The following is a 20,384-nucleotide window of genomic DNA, read 5'->3' on the forward strand; positions in this document are numbered from 1 at the left end:
AAGGCAGTGGATAGATGGCATGCGCAGGATTCGAGGAGGCCGAAAAATGATTATGTGACAGCACAGATGCCTCAATTTTCGAGAGGTTCATTAAAGATGAAGATATATTAAGATTGAGATTTGGGCCTCGTGCGATATTAATGCAATATGATGCCATGGCGGGTTAACACAATTCTGTGAGCTGGTGTCATGGCGGGTTATAAGATTTCATAAGGATTGACAATAAAGGATTTTTCTAAGTCAAGCATTGAAGATTGATATGAACAAGTTCACATCAACCTGGGGCCTAATGTTGGGGATATAACTATTGGGTATGACCCGCCCAGGAGGGGCCGGGTCATCCCACTGGCGGTTCATAATGGTAAGGCCCAAGAAGATGTTGAAGATGGTGGTTCATGAAGCAAGCTTATTGAAGGCCCAAGACCCGGAGGTGACTTGAGGCCCATGGGCATAAACTGCCATAAGTGTAACTTGTATGTTAAGGAAAGTTTATTTGGTCACCGAGTCGGACACGTTGTGTATGAGCCGGCCAAAACTCTTTAAGCCATCGGGCATCAACCTGTGTATATAAAGGGGTGACCCGGTAGCGGGTTAGGGCAAGAAACAGCAAAGTCGAGAACTAGGTCAAACATATTCGCTCCTTGGTAATCGAAACCCAAGCAATACAACCTAAATCAGGAGTAGGCCTTTACCTCGTTGAGAGGGGACGAACCTGGGTAAAACTCTATATGTCCTTTGTCCCGTTTAACCCCTTCAAGCTAACTACGTTGCAATGGATCCACACCTAAGTCCTATTGCTAGGGCATCTTCCATGACAATTCTACGACACTTCCGCAACGTCATTTGCCGAGCAAGAGGTGTCAACATCTTCCTCACATATCTCTTCACTCACTTCTTCATCCCTTGAGGGTTGGCTTGTCACTTTCTTGGCCTTCGAGGCAAGATTGGAGTTCTTGGTTTCTTGAGCAATTGCAAAGATCTTCTTGGACTTGGTTTCTAGAGAACATGAGTTGAGAAAGTGGAAACAAATTGAGCCGCGGTCAACTTGTGATAATCCGGACGTTGATGTATCATCATGACCATGGTATGTTCCACGAGAACAATAGCATCTATGAACTTGTCCTTGATGAAGTCATCATTTGCCCAAGTGCACCCAAAGGTTCTCAAGTTGAGCACAAGGGACTTCAACCTTCGGTATACCTCTTCCGCGGACTCACCCTCATTCCTCACAAAGAGATTGACTTCTTGCTTGAGCAAAGCCAATCGATATGTTCGAATTGCTTCATCTCCTTTGAGAGCCTCCTCATGGCAAGCCCATATTTCCTTTGCAGTTTTAAGGAGAGCAATGGAGTCACTATAGTCTTCGGTCACAGCGGTGCGCAACATGTTGTGTGCAGTTGCATTGAGTTGGTCATCAACCGCTTCTCTTGGAGTGAGATTCATTGGGTCCTTGGGGTTGAATCCATTGACCACAATCCACCATAGTTGAGTTGAAGCACTGCGCATGTAAGACTCCATATCTAGCTTCCACTTAGCAAATGCATTAGCTTTCAAAGGGGGCGGAGGCCCAACAGGATTAATGCGAGGATGTTGCAAAGGTTGAGGTGAGTAAAAGGGTTCCACGACATTGTACTTGGTAACTTGAGTATGAGCCGGAGATGCAAGAGGTTCTCTCGAGTCATCCACATCATGAATGGCATTTGGATCAAATGAGTTTGATGCGGATGTTGAGGGCTTTAAGCGAGCATCAATTTCCTCATTGCCCAAGGACCACACTTCTTTCAACATAGAGGATTTAAGGTCCGCAAACAATGAAAGAATATCGGTCGCGATCAAAGGAGCACCCGGGTTAACAGGTGCGGCGGGAGCAACGACCGGGGCACCAAGTACCTCGGGCGCAGGGGGGTAGGTTTTGACCATCTCTGCAATGGGTGCGCCACCTCCCTCATTCCCTAGATCGACCATATCCTCTAAGGTTGTAAAACCTTATATTAGCGCACGAGGCTTTGATACCTATTGAAAGGATCATGGTTGACTAGAGAGGGTGAATAGGAGACTACAAATTTTAAACTTTCTTTTCAGTTTTAAGGTTTAGTGGATAAATAGGGTTCACTAAATATGCAACCATAGGTAGACACAACCTATATAACAAGCAAGCTTAAAGCAAGATATTCTAGGCAACAATCTAATTAGCAAGCAGCATACAAGGGAAAAAAGGTGCGGGAAAGGATTAACCACAAGTGAGGCGAGGACGCGGATTTTATCCTGAAGTTCACTCTTCCCTGAGGAAGAGCTACTCTTTGTTTAGAGCGGTGCCAGAGCCAAAGCTTGCGGAATGCCATGAAGGCTCACTGTAGTCTCTTTCGAGTCACCCACAACGGATGAGCCTCGAATCACTCGGGGTTGGTCTTGAAGGCGACCACCACACCTTTACAAACTTCTCCGGAGCACAACACAAGCAAAGGAAGCTTCCGGAGAAACCTCTAACAGCCTAGGAGCCCAAGCTCCAAGAGTAACAAGTCAATGGGGAAGAAATGTTGTGGGGAACGTGATTTGGTTTGGTCAAGATGTAGACCAGGTCTTGCTCTCCCAATTCCCAAAGTTTCAACAAGTTTGGGTGGAGGGACTGAGAGTATTGAACAAAATGAGGTGTAGCAATGGTGGGGCTCAACAAGACATTAGGGTTAGGGATGGAGGAAGAAGAAGGCAGGGTTTTATAGTGTTTGTCCCGGGATGGCCGTTTCTGCCCATTGGACCCCGTGCGCATGGGGTAGTCAGAGACTTTCACACAACTCCGTGCGCACGGGGGTAAAAAATACCCAATGCACACGGGGTACTCAGAGAGTTCATGCAGTACCCCATGCACACGGGGGTCAACATACCCCGTGCGCATGGGGTACCCAGAGAGTTACGCAGTACCCTGTGCACACTGGGGTCAAAAGACCCCGTGCGCATGGGGTACCCAGAGAGTTACGCAGTACCCTGTGCACACTGGGGTCAAAAGACCCCGTGCGCACTGGGTACCCAGTAACTTTCTGTTATAAGCTTTGTGAATACCACATACATGCACACTAAGACTTTAGGTGGTAGGAATGGGTAGGCTAGTGTATAAGGTTCGACAAAGACATTCCCACTCAACTTTCTTCCTCACCAACCCCTCTTAATAGTGCAATCTTTCCTACGACTCGAAGCAAACCAAAAACTAAAACCTTCGACTCGCCGGTAGACTACGCCTTTGACCTTTTTGAATTGGGGGGTCGCACATCTCCATCACGAAGCATTTGGAACCAATATCCTGAGATAAACTTTATCAGCCAATATTAGTTCAACTAACCACATTGTCATCACACCAAAACATAGTAAAGTGCCACTTGCACTTTCACTCGGGCATATCAAGTATAACATAGTCTGTTAAGATAGTAACATTCACAAGCACAATAGGCACATACTCACAAACACCGATAGGTATGGCACTTGATTTGTCAATCATTTTCAACGACATTTCAGTGGGTGTGAGTTTATTCAAATCAAGTCTTTTGTATAAAGATAAACACATAACACTAACAGCAGCTCCTAAATCACATAAGGCAGTTTTGACATAACTTATTTTGATGGAACATGGTATAGTTCGTATTCCCGGATTTCCTAGTTTCTTAGGTACTCCATCCTTCAAAGAATAATTAGCAAGCATAGTCGAGATTTTAGCTTCATGTATTTTTCTTTTATTAGTGACAATATCTTTCATGTATTTAGCATAAGGGGCCATGTTTAAAATATCGGTCAAATGAGTGCGCAAAAAGACTGGCTTAAGCATTTCAGCAAAGCATTCAAATTCTTCCTACCCTTTTTCTTAGAAGGTTTAGGTGGAAACGGCATGGGTTTCTGAACCTGTGGTTCTCTTTCTTTACCATGTTTTCTAGAAACAAAGTCTCTCTTATCATATCGTTTATTTTTAGAAGGTGGGTTATCAAGATCAACAGTAGGTTCTATTTCAACATCATTATATGGTTTTTTATCAACGTCTAATTGAACAACTACATGAAAATCATCATTGTCATTTTCATTATCACTAGGTGGATGTTCATTACCAGATTGAGTTTCAACATCAGAAATAGAAACAACAATATCATCAGAAGCTTTTTCCACCTCAGGTTCACTAGAATTATGCAAAGTCCTATCATTTTTCTTTTTCTTTTTCTTTTAGAAGGACTAGGTGCATCTACATTTATTCTTTGAGAGTCTTGTTCAATTCTTTTAGGGTGTCCCTCAGGATAAAGTAGCTCTTGAGTCATTGTAAACCCTCTGGTGACTACTCTAACAACATGATCATTATTGTACATTTCATTGAGTAACTCACTTTGAGATTTAGCAACTTGTTCTAACTGAGTTTGAACCATAGAAGCATGTTTTCCTACTCTTATAACATCATTAGTGATTCTAAATAACAAGTCACTTAAGCGAGCTATCATATCAAAAAAATCTTTAACTGCTTCATAACAAAGGCATTGAAATGATCTTCATAACATAGGCATTGAAATGATCTTCCTTCATAATGTAATTGTCGAATTCATATAAGCATTGACTAGGGGGTTTATTGTAAGGGATGTCACCTTTTTCATCAAACTTTAAGAGAGAATTTACCTCTACCACCTATGGTGGTGTGCTAATACCATGTATTTCTTCAATGGGTGGTAAATTCTTAGCATCTTCAGCTTTAATACCTTTTTTCTTCGTACATTTCCTTACCTCTTGCATATCTTCAGGACGGAGAAATAAAACACCCCTCTTCTTCAGAATGGGTTTAGGCGGTGGTTCAGGAAGTGTCCAATCATCATAATTCTTCAATATGTTATTCAATAAATCCTCATCTTGTTCAATAGTTCATTCCCTGAAAACACAACCAGCACAACTATTTAGGTGGTCCCTAGAAGCATCGGTTAGTCCATTATAAAAGATATCAAGTATTTCATTTTTCTTAAGAGAATGATCAGGCAAAGCATTAAGTAATTGTAGAAGCCTCCCCCAAGCTTGTGGGAGACTCCCTTCTTCAATTTGCACAAAGTTAAATATTTCCTGTAAGGCAGCTTGTTTCTTATGAGAAGGAATTTTTTTTCCAGAGAAGTAATAAATCATATCCTAGGGACTACACACACAACCAAGAGCAAGAGTATTATACCATATCTTAGCATCACCCTTTACTGAGAAAGGAAATAACTTGAGAATATAGTAGTAGCAAAAAAATTTCCTCATGAGCAAATAGGGTAGCTATATCATTTTATCTAGTAAGGTGTGCCACAACAGTTTCAGTTTCATAGCCATGGAAAGGATTAGATTCAACTAAAGTAATTAACTCTAGGTCAATAGAGAATTTATAATCCTTATCAGTAATAAAGATAGGTGAAGTAGCAAACTTAGGATCATATTTCATTCTAGCATTCAAAGATTTTACTTTCAACTTGCATAGTAATTTCTTAAGATCATCTCTATCCTTACAAGCAAGAAAGTCTCTAGCTACCTATCCATCCATAACATAACCCTCAGGTACTTCAGGCAATTCATATCTAGGAGATCTAGGTCTAATAGACATTTCATAATTTTCAGTTTTAGTAGTTTCATCAGTTCCAACATTTTCAATTTCTTTAGCTCTAACAAGTTGTTCATCGAGAAATTCACCTAATAGCAAATCTTTATCAAGCAAGTACTAGCATCATCAATAGCATCATACATAGTAGAAGTAGCATGATCAATTACTTGTGACATATCAGGATTAATAGCATGCGGTGGTGTTGCAAGCTTACTCAAAATAGAAGGTCAATCAATTGTAGAGCTAGTTAATAGTTCCTTACCTCCCCTCGTCTTAGAGGGAAAGATCTTGGTTCTTTCATCCTTAAGATTCTTCATAGTGATCAACAGATATAAATCCCAAGTGACTCAATTAATGTAGCTATGCTCCCAGGGAATGGCACCAAGAAAAGGTCTTGATAACCCACAAGTATCAAGGGTCGCAACAATTTTCGAGGGTAGAGTATTCAACTCAAATTTATTGATTCGACACAAGGGGAGCCAAAGAATATTTGCAAGTATTAGCAGTTGAGTTGTCAATTCAACCACACCTGGAGACTAAATATCTGCAACAAGGTCATCAGTAGCACAGTAGTATGGTAGCTTGGTAGCAGTAGCAATAGTAGTAGCAGCAATAGTAACGGTAACAATAGTAGCAATAATTTTGTAGGAGTGGTAACAGTATCAGCAACAGCAGTAACTTAGCAAGATCAATACGTGAAAAGCTCGTTAGATCGGTGATTTCGTTGGATGATATTCATCATATAACAGTCATAACCTAGGGCGACATAGAACTAGCTCCCATTCGTCCATATAATGTAGGCATGTATTCCGTGAATATTCATAGGTGCTTATGAAAAAGAATTTGCATGACATCTTTTGTCCCGTGGCAGCGGAGTCCATAAGGAAACTAAGGGATATTAAGGCCTCCTTTTAATAGAGAACTGGAACAAAGCATTAACACATAGTAAACATGAACTCCTCAAACTACAGTCATCACTGAAAATATCCCGATTATTGTCACCTTGGGGTTTATGAATCATAACACGTAATAGGTGCATATAAGTTGCAAGATTAGATCAAGAACATAGATATAATGGTGAAAACATAAACGGTTCAGATCTGAAATCATGGCACTCGGGCCATAGTGGCAAGCATTAAGCATAGCAAAGTCATAGCAACATCAATGTCAGAACATAGTGGATACTAGGGATCAAGCCCTAACAAAACTAACTCGATTACATGATGAATCTCATCCAACCATCATCGTCCAGCAAGCCTATGAAGGAATTACTCACTCCCGGTGGTGAGCATCATGAAATTGGTGATGGAGGATAGTTGATGATGACGAAGACAGAAGACCCCCCCCCCTCTCCAGAGCCCCGAACATACTTCAGATCTGGACTCCCGATGAAGAGCAGGAGGTGGTGGTGGCTCCATATCAAACGCGATGAAACTTCCTCTCCTATTTTTCTCCAAAAATAGAAATTTATAGAGTTGGAATTATTGTCAGCGGAGCCTCATGGGCCCCACTACCCTCCAGGGCGCGCTAGAGGGGGGTGGCGCACCCTGGTACCTAGTGGGCAGTTGGGGCCCCCTTCAGTGGATCTTGGTTCTAGTAATTTTTATTTATTCCAAAAAAATTCTCCAAAAAAATTCGTCCAGTTCTGAGAATTTTTATTTCTGCACAAAAACAACACCATGGTAGTTCTGCTGAAAACAGCGTCAGTCCGGGTTAGTTTCATTCAAATCATGCATATTAGAAACAGGGCAAAATATTTTCCACTTTCATTTATTAAGAAGAAGAGAGGTGCCCGATTAATTAATGGAAACCCAGGAGAAAACCGTTACAACACTCATCCAACAGGGCACCATCAACACACGCCGACCCCGGGGCTGCGCACGTGGCGAGCCGCCAGCTCCGTCACCCAAGCAACCCGTAGCCGACACCCTACAACCAAAACCGAAGCCGCTGCTCCGGCATCCACGCCGACCCCGAGGCCACGCACCAGACGAGCCGCCCCTCTGCCGCCCAAGCAACCGGAGCCAACACCCTCCAACCATCTCCAGAGCCGCCGCTCCGACGTACAGATGGAAACCACAGACACCGACCCCGAGGCCGCGTACCAGACGAGCCACCAGCTTCGTCACCTAAGCAACCGAAGCCGACACCCAACAACCATATCCGGAGCCGCCGCTCCGACATCCACGCCGACCCCGAGGCCGCGCACCAGACTGGCCAACGACACTGCCACCCACGTGACCAGTACCGACACCCCTTCATGACGATGAGACCCGGAGCCGCCGCTCTGAATCCCACGCCGGCCCCGAGGCCGCGCACCACCCGAGCCGATGGCTCTCCCCGGCCAAGACCACTCCAGAATGATGCCTCCAAGAAGGACCGCGACACCGGAGCGCCGCCACCGTCCGCCCCAGGAACCTGGAACAAGCGTTTCCCCCAGAGTGTGAGAGAAGAGGTCGTAGGCCCTCGAACGACGATGCCTCCAAGAAGGTGTGCGGCGCTCACAAGCGTCGCCGTCGTTGGCTCCGACCAAGGCCAGAGCAAGGCTTTCGCTCCGAGCAGCCAACAGAAGCCCTCCCCTCGAATCGACTCACGAGAGCCACCACCCGCCTGAACCACCACCTGCCACCAGAGCCCGGAGCCACCGAACAGAGCAGTCCCGCTGCTGCCACCTGCTCCACGCAGAGCCGCTGACAAGGCTACCCCAACACCACCGTAGGAGCCAGAACCAGCCACGTCTGGTCAGATCCGACACCCGCGCAACAGCAACAGCCAACCCACCGGCCGGCACCAAGCGTCCCCGGCACAACCGGGGGCCGACACATAGTCGCAAAGTACTGATGTCCCCGAGCTCTAGCCGTGGCACTGCCCACGCAGCCACCATGGCCAAAACAAGAGCAAAAACATTAGGAAAAGTAGATACGACGAAGATGTATCACCTCCCTTTTCACCATTTTTTAAATGGGTAGTAACTCTTCGCCGACAATTTTCTAATTTTCTAGAATTAATTTTGGTGGTGTTTTAAAATATTCAGTCGGATAGTTAATATGAATTTGTTGAAATAATGATTATCACTTTGTTGAAATCACCTTTCTGAAATAATGATATCTTTAATTATTTTAGAATCGCTAAAAACATGCATATATGATGTAAAAAAGAAAATATCGGATATGATATATTTGCCTAGAGTACCTAGAAGCCTCCATATATATGAACACTCTAGCCTATCCATGCGCAGGATGAGTTAATTGGGCTAACTTAATAGGGGAGATTTTATTTTCCAAATCACATCTGATCCTTTGGTCTTTGCATGCAATTTTGGTGGAAATCTTGACCTGCAGCCCTCTGTATCGGACCTCTTCTGTATTTTCTTTATAGCACACATTCCATCTTTATCGGGCCTCTCTTTTATTTTTGCCATGCACGTCCTTAATTATTGGGTCTCTCTGAGAAATTTATCTTCAACTCTCGAAGAGGCTTGTTGGTATCAACTTGTCGATCTATATAAATTGATAGAATTTTGTTTAAAGCAACGAGATGGTCTTATTAACTACTCCTTCCGTTTCATAATATAAGAACGTTTTTTACACTAGTATGGTGTAAAAACGGTTTTTATATTATGGAACGAAGGGAGTAATATATAAGCGAACTATTACATGGATAGAGAGATGGTGGGAACAGCAGCCTGTGCCGAGCAGATAACCGATCACCCTTGACCAAAACGCGTAGACAATATCGTATTCTAGGACCTTGGCAGCCTCAATGGAGATTTCTGCGCCCGGCAATGTAGGTCGCGACTTGCGAGTCCGCCAATTCCTGACTGCAATCTGCTGTTCTAACCATCGTCGGTTGTCTTGCAGCCAAGTTCTATGCGTTACTACTTAATCTGATTGACGACGACTTGGACGGAATCTGCTGCTGATTGCTTTTCTTTTTAGGAGAAAGAGGGTTTCGCCTCCGATTTTCAGTAGAGAAACCTGCTGCTGATTGCTACTAGCCGCCATTGGAATCTTTTGCTCAGTTCCATTTTTCGTGCTCTTCATTTTCATTCACTCGTGTCAAGTCATTGACTGACTTTTCTGACTTGGCATGGCACACGCACAGGGAAGTGGTGCTGTGATCTGTCTATCTAACATTGCGCATAAGCAACAGAAAGTGCTCTTTTAATCCCAAGCTCACTCTTCCTCATGAACAGTAAAATAAAAAAATCAGAATTTTTTGTGATAAACATTGATGAATGTTTTCACCGCGTGCAAAAATTGTGATGAAATGACATTCGTGAAAGTGTGAAAAAAAATGATGCTTCAAAGTGCTTCCAACAATAGTGTTTTCGAAGCATTGATTTTGTTTTGTCTTTTGCCCACATTTCCATGAACGTCATTTCGTGACAATATTTTTGCGTGCAATGGAAACATTAATCAATGTTTATAAAAAAAATCAGAATCTTTTGAATTTATTTTACTAATTTTTTTTATTTTACTGTTCATGTAAGCATTGGTGCAAAAACTTCACGTCCGCTATTAACTAGGTAGCCAATGGCGGCTAGTGCTTTTATTACCAATTAAAAAAAACAGCGATGGCGACCAACCAACCAATCAACGGTGAAACCAATCAACGAAAGCCTACCCTCGTCCTTTCTCTGCAAAAACAGAAAAGGAAAAAAAAGGCCCAATAAAGGAAAACAAATGAAAAAGCTCAGATCTATTTTGCTGTGACAATAAAAGCCCACTTTATGCTGTAAAAAGAAATGACAACTTGCCAAGGGAGCAACTAGTTAACGAGCGCTCCTTCGGAAGCCTCTCAACGATCAGCGCCACTTGACGAGCACTAAGGCATTCGCCACGTGTTGCGCTATGGACGCTCCCTCCGGATTTAGGCATTCGCCACGTGTCGCGCTCTGGACGCTCCCTCCGGATTTTGTTTTTTTATTTTTTCACACACATTTTGTGCTTTTTAAATGGTTTTTTTCGGTTTTCGACGTTTTGGTTTTCCCCTGGTCTTTCTTAGCTTTTCGACCCAAAAAAATTTAGAAATTTGTTTTTTTGCATGAAACAATGCGTTTTCTAGTTTTTTCCCGAGAGTCACGGGTTTGCTTTCGCAAGAGACACGGTTATGCTTTCGCGAGAGTCATGGTCGTGCCTCTCGAAAAGGGAAAAACAAAACACGTTATCTTTTTTGTCCTTCCGCGAGAGTCACGGTTTTGCTTCCGTGAGAGGCACGGTTGTGCTTTCGCGAGAGTCACGGCCGTGCCTCTCGAAAAGGGAAAAACAGAACACGTTTTCTGTTTTTTTTTATTTTGCTTCCGCGAAAGGCACGGTTGTACTTTCGCGAGAGTCACGGCCGTGCCTCTCGAAAACAGAAAAAAATACACGTTTTCTATTCTTTTTTTTCACGAGAGTCATGGTTTTGCTTTCACAAGAGGCACGGTTGTGCTTTCGCGAGAGTCACGGCCGTGCCTCTCGGAAACGAAAAAAAACGCGTTTTTTATTTTTTTTTCTTCCGCGAGAGTCACGGTTTTGCTTCCACGAGAAGCACGGTTGTGATTTCGCGAGAGGCACGGGCGTGCCTCTTTCGGAAAGAAAAAAAACCGTGCTCCCGGTTCGGGTTTTTTCACCCGATTTTTCTCGTCCGGTTTTTTCTTGAAAAAAAAGTTCGTCAAAACCTATCAATATGGGATCTAGTTTTGAAGATCTCGACGCGAGGAATCCAATGGTGAAAACGGTTCGAGATTTAGACACACAGTTTGGAAGATAAAACGTTTTGAATAAATGGATCTACGAAAAAAGGGAAAACTCCCAAGTTGTGACAAATGGCACGCTGCATGTGCACCACTTGTCGCAACCTGGGAAAGTGGAGTGTTCTTTGAAACAAGTACTCCTTAATTAGTGATTTTGCATTGCCAAGGTTAAAATTGTCATGGTCCACGCAAGCTAAAACTGGCACGACAAAAACAAAATAGTAGTTTGCCATGGTCGACCAAGTATAATTTTGCAATGGCAATAAAACTAAATTTGCCATGACAATATATATAATTTTGCCATGGCAATAAAACTAAATTTTCAATGCCAGTATAGATAATTTTGCCATGGCAAAAAAACTAAATTTGCCATGGCAATAAAACAGTATAAAAAACGTAAAAGTTGCCATGGCAATAAAAGGTAAAATTTGACATGGCAATAGCTGAAAATGCCATGTCAATGAAAGTGAATTTGCCATGGCAAAAATATATAAGTAAATTTAATTTGCCATGATAGACTAAAATAAAAAAAATGACTTGTATGTAAAAGTAAATTTTGCCATGGCAGTATAGATAGTGTTGCCATGACAATAAATCAAAATTTTGCCACGGCGGAACAGATAGTGTTGCCATGGCAAAAATAAGTGTGAAGGTGCGATAGAAAATAAGAGTAGAAATTGCCATGCCAATTAAGGTGAATTTGATATGGCAAAAAAGAAAAGTAAATCTAATTAGCCGTCATCGACTATAGTAAAAAAATGACATGTATGTTTAACTAAAAAATTGACAGGGCAATATAGATAATTTTGCAATGACAAAAAAATGTAAAATTTGCCATGAAAAAAATAAAGAGTAGAAATTGCCATGACAATAATAGTCAAAATTTGCCATGGCGATTTAGATGAAATTGCCATGTCAATAAGGGTAAATCTTCCATGGCAAAAAAAGAAACGTTAAAATTGCCATGCCCATGAAACTAAAAAAATTGCCATGATACAAGTTTGCCATCTTTTTGAACATCTATAACTTGGCCATGTTTTTAACATCTTAAGTTGCCATGGCAAGTTTCCGTGTTCTTGAACATATTAATTAAAGAAATTTGCCATGGCAAATTTTGAGTGATGGAAAATGTTGAGACATGGCAACTTTTGAGAAAATGACAAAAAAAAACAAGTAAATATGTTTATTCCGTGAAAAAGAATGGCAAATTTGCCATGAAAAAATGTACACAACATAAATCCCCTTGAAATTTCCATGTGATCGGTCCACCAATTTTACAAAAATTGCCATGTGTTATAGGTCAGAATTCCATAAAAATTCACCATGTAAGTATTGCCAATTTTTTAAAAAAAATCCTCCCTAAAGGATTTGACATCAGCTAACTTGCGGATTTACCATGGGAAAAGGAAATTGCCATGGCAAAAAATATGCGAACAAATTGCCTTGGAAAAAAGTAGTCGTGCTATGAGCTAACTTGAGTATCTCCCATGGGTTGTTTCCCCCTATTGCAAAAAACCATAAAGTTGCCATGGCAAAAACATGCATCAGAGCCGATTATGTGATATAAAACAATGCCAATTGAACAAAATCGCATTGAACAAATGGTGAGTTGGTGACATGGCAATTTTAGTACAAAAATTGAAAATTAGTGGCGTTGCAATTTTAGTAAAAAATGCTATAACGATCATGGCAAAAAGTTGAATAATTTGTACTGGACGCTTGGTAAATTTACCAATTTGTTGTATTCCTACAAAGAAGCATGACAAAATTGTTGTGGACAGGGGCACACATTAATCTCCCGTCAATCTTAGTTCAAGAAGAACAAATAAACTGGTCTGTTGGTGAATAACCATTAAGTAAGAACAACATGAAGACTAAGATTGCTACTGATAGTAACCTGAATTCATACCTGGATATATGCTGGTTGACGTTGAGGGCCATGGCATGGGTGCGCCTGATCTATTATCGTGCTGGTGCACTTGGAGGAGGTCCTGGATGCGCTGTCCCTTCCGTCGACCCGGCATGAGGACGCCGTGCCCCACTTGGGGTGGCACGAACAGACCAGCAGTGTCCTCCGCCATCTCATCAGCCTCCATGGCGGCGAGGACAGGCGGACGACACCGATCAGGGGACTGCACTCAGCCTTGCAGCTCCATGAAGAGGAGGACCATGGCGCCCGCCTTCGAACCCGAGTCGTCGCGCCCGACCCAAACCCGCGGCTACAGGGAGCGCCAGCGCTGCTCTCTCCGTCCGTGCCTTACCTCCGTGTCACTCCACAGAAATTGCCACATTATTGTACATTTCTCCTAATTTTGTCATGGCCTACTACTAACCTATGTGTTAACACAAATTAAAACTCAACATGAAGTAGCTACCAACCAACAAAACAGTTGAAGGCCATTTGATTGGTCAAAGAACAAGGCAACTACGCCAAGTTAGTATAAGAAAAATGCGATGTATGTAGTGTGCATCTTCTTCATCTCAATCATATAGTGAAAAAAATTGCCATGACACATGAATTACATTTGCCATGGTTAATTAACTTACATTGGCATGGCTCTATAAGAAAAAGAAATAGTTCGCCATTGTTGAAAAAGCAAAAGGAATTTGCCATTGTCCATAAACTACAATTGATGGGCTTCCATGAACTTAAATTGCCATGATACATAAAAATCTGAGGAGATTCATCTTGCACACAAAGTGAACACAAAAAACAAAATTTGCCATGTGAAAGATGGACTAATCAGTGATGTTTGTAAACTAAAATTGCAATGCTTCCATGAACTTAAATTGCCATGGTATACAAAAGTCCTAGGGGATTCATCTTCCACATCTTGCACACAAGTGAACACAACAAAATTGTCATGTGAAAAAATGAACTATCTAAATTGATTGCATACTAAAAATTTCGACTATCCAGTCTGTCAAAAACAAGCCACCGTCAGATGATGCAACAGAAGGCAAGCACCCGACTGATGGGTAGAGAGCTGAACTGTCTGAAGTCTGAACCTGTGGCCTGCAACGTCCTTGCGTAGGCGGCGCATCTCCTGGTGCTGTGCCAGCACCTAGCGATTGTAGGGGCAACGACCGCTTCCATAGTGGAGTTCCAGCACCGCCCGATTGCAGGAGAACCTAGCGCCGCTGAAGGAGGCGCCCAGGTCCGCGAGACGTTCCAGCTTGCCAACGCCTGCATCGTGTGGCTGGCGCCGGGCGTGGATAGCACCGGTGCGAGCCATCCCTGGCCACCGACGCATGGATATGAGCAATGAGGAGGAGAAGGAAAGAGAAAGGGCAAGGCGGCTTAGGCGGGGACTCACCGGCGAGCGGCCGCGGCGCTCCGACGTACAGCGGCGACGAGGACACCGGATCTCCTCGTCAGGCCGTCGTTCCCCGTGACCCCGTCAGGGAGTCGTTCCCCGCGACGACGTGCCCACTCACGGATGCCACGCACCGGCATCGCCGCCGTGGACACGACGACACGCACCTGCATCGCCGCCGAGTACTGCCTCCACTGTCGAGGGTTTCGAAACACCGCGTCGCCGCACGGATCCTCCAGCTCCTCGTCTCCGCCGTCGAGCTCCTCGTCTCCGCCGCCGAGCGCCTCGTCTCCGCCGCCGCACGCCTCCTTCCGCTCCTTGTCTCCGCCGACGAGCGCCTCGCTTCCGAGCTCCTCGCCGCGAAGTGAGTGTCGGTGGGGAACAGAAGAAATGGATAAGAGGAGAGGTGCGGGCCGGGCGTTCGGTACGACGCAATATTCCCGAACTGATACAAAACATGACGTGGCGCCCTGGCCGCTTTAAGATTTGTGCAAAGATATCTAAGGGCGCTGAGCGCGTTCCGCTCCAGGAGACTAAAAACAGCACGTTCGGCACTTACTGATACCGTAAATTTTTTTGGACCTCAATAAGTCCCGAAGTTCGGAATTTAAGCATTGTTATTCCGAACTTTTTTTGATGGCAACTTTAGTTGCTGCGAGATGGCAACTTTAGTTGTTAACACATGGCAACTTTGTTCTATTTCGATTTTTTATCGGAAACTTGCTATGTTTGTCAACATCGTCTTAACTAAAGTTGACATGAAAGGAGTTCGGGGTGACATGCTTAAAAATTGAACGTTCGGGATTTATCTATTCCGTAAATTTAAGACGCAAATACCCTTGTCTTCCTCCTTTTACCTTCCCATCATCTTCTCTTCTACCAAACTGTGCCATTAACTCCGGCAAACATCTTTCTTTCCTGCTAGTCTTGCAGCGACATGGTCTACGGAGAACTGAATTGGCCTCAACACGCACGTACATAGCAGCCAACACTATTGGAATTTCCTTATACGCCATGTGTCAGGTTCTTCGTCGAGAGCCAAAACACGGGCACTAGGCAAACTTGGCTTCACGGCAACTAGTTGAAGTTGCCATCACGGACTCACGACGAACAAGGACCGCACGGCAACGGGGCAGACGCCGAGAGCCACACACGGCAAAGAGAAGCCACGTGGCATTGCCCGTTCAAAACTGACGGCGCCGTCACTTGGTTTACCTATACCGAGAGCCGCAACGTCGCCCTCGATAAAAACACGTCACAAAAACATTTTCCTACCTAACATGTGATCCCACTGGTCACATTTATCAGTAAAAGTTTTAAATCATGTATTTGCTAAATATTTAAAAACAATAATATGACGATGTCTTTGCCGAGAGCCATGCTCGACAATGCTCGATATACGACTGTTGACTAAACCCTTCGGAACTGACCAGTGGGACTTGGTGTCCCACATGGCAGCTGACCTTTTACCGAGGTTGACAACCCTCGAAAAAGAGGCACCACTGTAGTAGTAAAGTGTTGCTCAGCTGACTCCTTTTCCGAGAGCTACACTCGGAAAAGGAGTGGCACAATAGTAGTTTCAGTTCTTAGACGACCCCTTTTCCGAGTGCTGCTCTCAGTAGCCTATCTGTTTCCGAGTGTGGCTCTCGGAAATGTGTCCCATTGCTTCTATTTTAAAGCTCTTTCTTATCTGATCCCTGCAACTGAAAACAACTTCGGTACAATTTCTGTATACATATGTAGTGCAGAAAATGTTATCATAACAAATGAATGTGTGAGCTCCTAGCTCCCTAGAAATTCATCGAGTAACACAACACACACATAGGCATAATTTGAAGTAGTCCACATATATAAGCGAATGTTTCATAATAGTACACATCACACACAAGTTCGTAAATTCATACATATTGTTAACTTATGGAAGTTCACTACTTGCAAAACACGTGCACGTCACATAGAAGTTCACATGTTCATACAACATCTTGAGAAGGAGGAGGGGCATCATTTTCATCGGGTTAAGATTCCGGAGGAGGAGGAGAATGAGGAGGAGGAAGGGCATCATTTCCACTACTTCGAGATTGCATAAGAACCTATAAGAGTAGAGTCACGTGAGGGTGGTTCATCGCTATATAACGAATGTTCTACTCTCGTTTAGAGAATGTTCTACCTGTACTTGATTCTCGAGCAGCTTCAACCTTTCGTTCATGTCTGCTCGTTCCTTATTTCTGCTCTGCTGCTCAGCCAACCACCTTTGCTCCTCTTCAGCAGCCCGCTGGTCCATTAAATCATGTAATATGGCATTAGGCTCATATAGGTTGGAACGATGCTATTTCGAGGCATGGACATAAATGAAAGGTTATGATGCTAACCTTGAGACGGCTATCTCACATGACGCATCGGTTGGGCGACTCTGTATGGACGGAGTTGAGCCGGTGCTCGACGCGCATATCTCGTGCAGCTTGCGATGCGAGGAGGTGGCGATCGCCCCATTGCAAAGGAGGTGGCGGCCATGTCCCTTCCCCTCGCCAGCAATGATGAGCAACTCAGGATCAATGGGTTTGGAAGTAGGTTCGACGTCCTGCCCGTGCACCTCCTGAAAAGACCTCTTTTATGGTCCCGTACTTCTCCTGTGCCGACAAGCTGCAGAACTCGGCTCCATCTTTCCCCTTGTGGCCTTCTTTCCAGGCCTTCAGGATGTGGACCGGGCGACCAAGCGTCGCCTCCTACAAAATTAACCATCAAGTTTAATGAACCAAGATGCACCGTGTAAAAAAGTTAACATCTTAATCCATATATCATGTATTGCTTGAGAGAGGTTAGGTTCCGGCTCCCCTAGACATGAGCCATGCCTGGCATTTTGGAACAATCGTTTCCCTTCTCCACATGCTGCACCTGCCATGCCGTGTCACACCACATGTCAACTAGGGCCTCCCAACAATCGGCCTTCATCCAGGGTTCCCTCACCTAGTCAGACAAAATCGAATCATTGAGGAACAAGAGGCGGATGAATCAAAGTACTAGCAACCGATGTAGTCACTTACCATTAACAAGTATTCTTCTCGCTCCAAGTTGGTCCGACAAGCAGTCTTCCTCGTCATCTTATCTCCCTTGTCATCGAGCGACTGACACTGCATCACAGCTTTGTACCGCAGAGTGTTTGTTGGGGATATAACTATTTGCGTAAGTCGCCCAGGAGGGGCTGGGTTATGCAAAGAAGACTTACCAGAGAGAAGGCCCAAGACCGAAGCATGAAGATGGCGGTTCATAGAGGGCTTAAGGCCCACAGGCGACTTAAGGCCCGTTGTAGTAAACCGCCATAATATATTACTTGTATCATAAGGTAGATTTAACTAGTCACCGAGTCGGACATTGTTTATGAGCCGGCTGGGACTCTGTAAGCCGCAGGGCGTCCACCCGTGTATATAAGGGGACGACCCGCTGGCGGCTTAGGGCAAGAAACAACTCGTCGAGAACCAGGCATAGCGTATCTTGCTCCCTGGTCATCGAAACATCAATACCAACCCAACTAGACGTAGGCCTTACCTTCACCGTAAGGGGCCGAACTAGTATAAACCCTCTCGTGTCCTTTGTCCCGACTAACCACTTCAAGCTTCCTAGTTGCGATGGCTCCACAACTAAGTCCTTTCACGAGGACATCTGACGTGACAATTCCACGACAGTTGGCGCCCACCATGGGGCCCGCGCACGGTGGATTTGAGTTCTTGAAGGGCAACTTCAAAGGGCTCAAGGGATACGTAGTGGGCCGGATGACCAAGAGTCGTTGCGGCGAGATCTACATTGACGACGAAGGCTGGGGCCCCGACGCCGGCTCAATTGAGTACGGATACCGGGTCCCCTTCGGAGGGATCCACGTCTTCATCAACCGGATTGGCGAGCCAGGGCCTGAGCCGGACAACTGCACCGACCTCGTCGAGACGGCTCAGCGTGCGAAAACCGCCAGGGCTCAACCCGGCATGAAGCGTGTCTTTGTGGGCTGCGTCTATGGAGAAGAGATTTCCGAAAGTCCTGAAGATGGTGGTGAGATGGCCGTCCAATCTGACGGTGATTCGTCTGCCGGTTCAACACATTCTCTGTATCAAGTTCAAGATGGTGTGCTCGGGGGCTGTTCCGATGGTTTTAGTATTCCGGACCTCTGTGAGTCGCTGAATTGGGCAGGAGTCTTCATGGCTGGGACTCAACCCGGTCAAAATTGTACGGCCGCTACTGCAATTATGTCCGGGATAGGAGCGGCCGGGGCAGGAGGCCCTGGGCGCCCGCCGGCTCAAGTGCTGATAGATCTCATGGACAAGCTTACGGCCCTGTTAACCGCCATGGTTATCCCTGTAAACAAAGATGAGCATGACGCGGAGGTGGCACGGGTACGTGAGGAGATAGCTCAAGCCAAGGAGGCATTGGCAGCTGAGGATACTAGACTAGCTACGGAGCAGGCGGCTCTCGACGCCCGGGCATAGTGTTTGCAATCAAAGGCTTACCAGCTCACGATGAGAATGGTACACTACCAACAGGTGATGGACATAAAGAATGTTTTTATGTCTTCTTTATCAGGTGATGGACACTACCAACAAGGAGCGGATCATACCCTTTGGACCGGCTTATGATCATATCTGAATCTAGCCATGATCACTTGGGGGCTTCCTGTTCAAACATGGGTCGTATCCGAACCAAAGAGAACATAGTTGTCGATACTCACTTGATCGACATACTGCCTAACCTACTTGGGGGATTCTTGATCATATTTGAATCATAGCTTAACCCCTTTGGGTCTGACGTGGATCGTATATGAATCAGCGTCATTAAACAAATCTTATGGTCACTTGGGGGCTTCCTGTTCAAACATAGGTCGTATTTGAACCAAAGAGAACATAGCTGTCGATACCCACTTGATCGGCATCGCCAAGCCATTGGGGGCTATATGATCGTATCCGAATCTTAGCTTAACCCCTTTGGAACGGTTTACTGATCGTATTCGAATCAGAAGCCTGTAAATTATTTTGAGACCTTGTGAAAAGCATTATGAGATGTTTTTGTCTTGACGGTTTAATATTCATCACCCCAGGTCATTAAGCGCCGGGTGAACATCATATGAGCCGGAAAGATTATCAAAGAATCACAGGTGTGCTATTATGATTAAGTTTAACAAAATATAGTCACAAACCAGCCTGTATATCAGTCTGTTGGTTTGCGTTTCCGGGTTACAAATACTTTATGTGACACCCGGGGTGAGAAACCGCCAAGGGAGCTTTGGTTTGTTTCATGTGCAGGATAAGACAAGTAAATTTAAACATCAGGGAGGCAAACGGTCAACATAAGCTGGAAATATATAGCACTGACGGCTTATGAAAGTGTTAAGCGCCGTAAACATGTGCGAAGGCATGACAAAATTGAGAAGTTTTTTCTACCCTATTACAAGACTCCCCGAGTCTGAATAAATGAAGCATTGTTTTTACAAAACACCAGGTGATTCACTCCTTCGGTGGGCTTGAAGGCTCCGGGTTATCCTTCTCCGCTTCTCCGTCGGTTGTTCTGTCCTGGAAAGTTGACGAGGCCCAGTCAATGCCGCTCAAACCTTCAAATTCAGCTTCATCATCTATTAAACCGGCCGGGTCCACTTCAGGGGAAAAAGTATGCTTACGAATTGGAGGGATCAGGCTGATTTGATCATATGGAGTGTTTGGGATTCTCCGGTTCTCACTGTCATAAGCTGGCGCATACTTGCTAAGGTCAG

The 20,384-nt window shown here is 44.5% G+C and overlaps 1 protein-coding gene and 1 pseudogene across 1 annotated transcript; both read right to left on the reverse strand.

Moving 5' to 3' along the window:
• Positions 1-7,709: 7,709 nt before the first annotated feature.
• On the reverse strand, positions 7,710-8,409 carry LOC123157697 (uncharacterized; annotated as a pseudogene).
• A 5,664-nt stretch (positions 8,410-14,073) lies between these two features.
• On the reverse strand, positions 14,074-17,772 carry LOC123157698 (uncharacterized). Its single transcript, XM_044575934.1, has 5 exons — positions 17,680-17,772; positions 17,242-17,361; positions 16,806-16,910; positions 14,639-15,108; positions 14,074-14,521 (listed from the first exon to the last, which is right to left on the reverse strand). The coding sequence occupies exons 1-5, from the start codon at positions 17,770-17,772 to the stop codon at positions 14,263-14,265; spliced, it is 1,047 nt and encodes a 348-aa protein (XP_044431869.1). The 3' UTR covers positions 14,074-14,262.
• Between the last annotated feature and the right edge of the window lie 2,612 nt (positions 17,773-20,384).

Source organism: Triticum aestivum, chromosome 7B, assembly GCF_018294505.1.
Source record: "Triticum aestivum cultivar Chinese Spring chromosome 7B, IWGSC CS RefSeq v2.1, whole genome shotgun sequence".
Classification (NCBI taxonomy): domain Eukaryota; kingdom Viridiplantae; phylum Streptophyta; class Magnoliopsida; order Poales; family Poaceae; genus Triticum; species Triticum aestivum.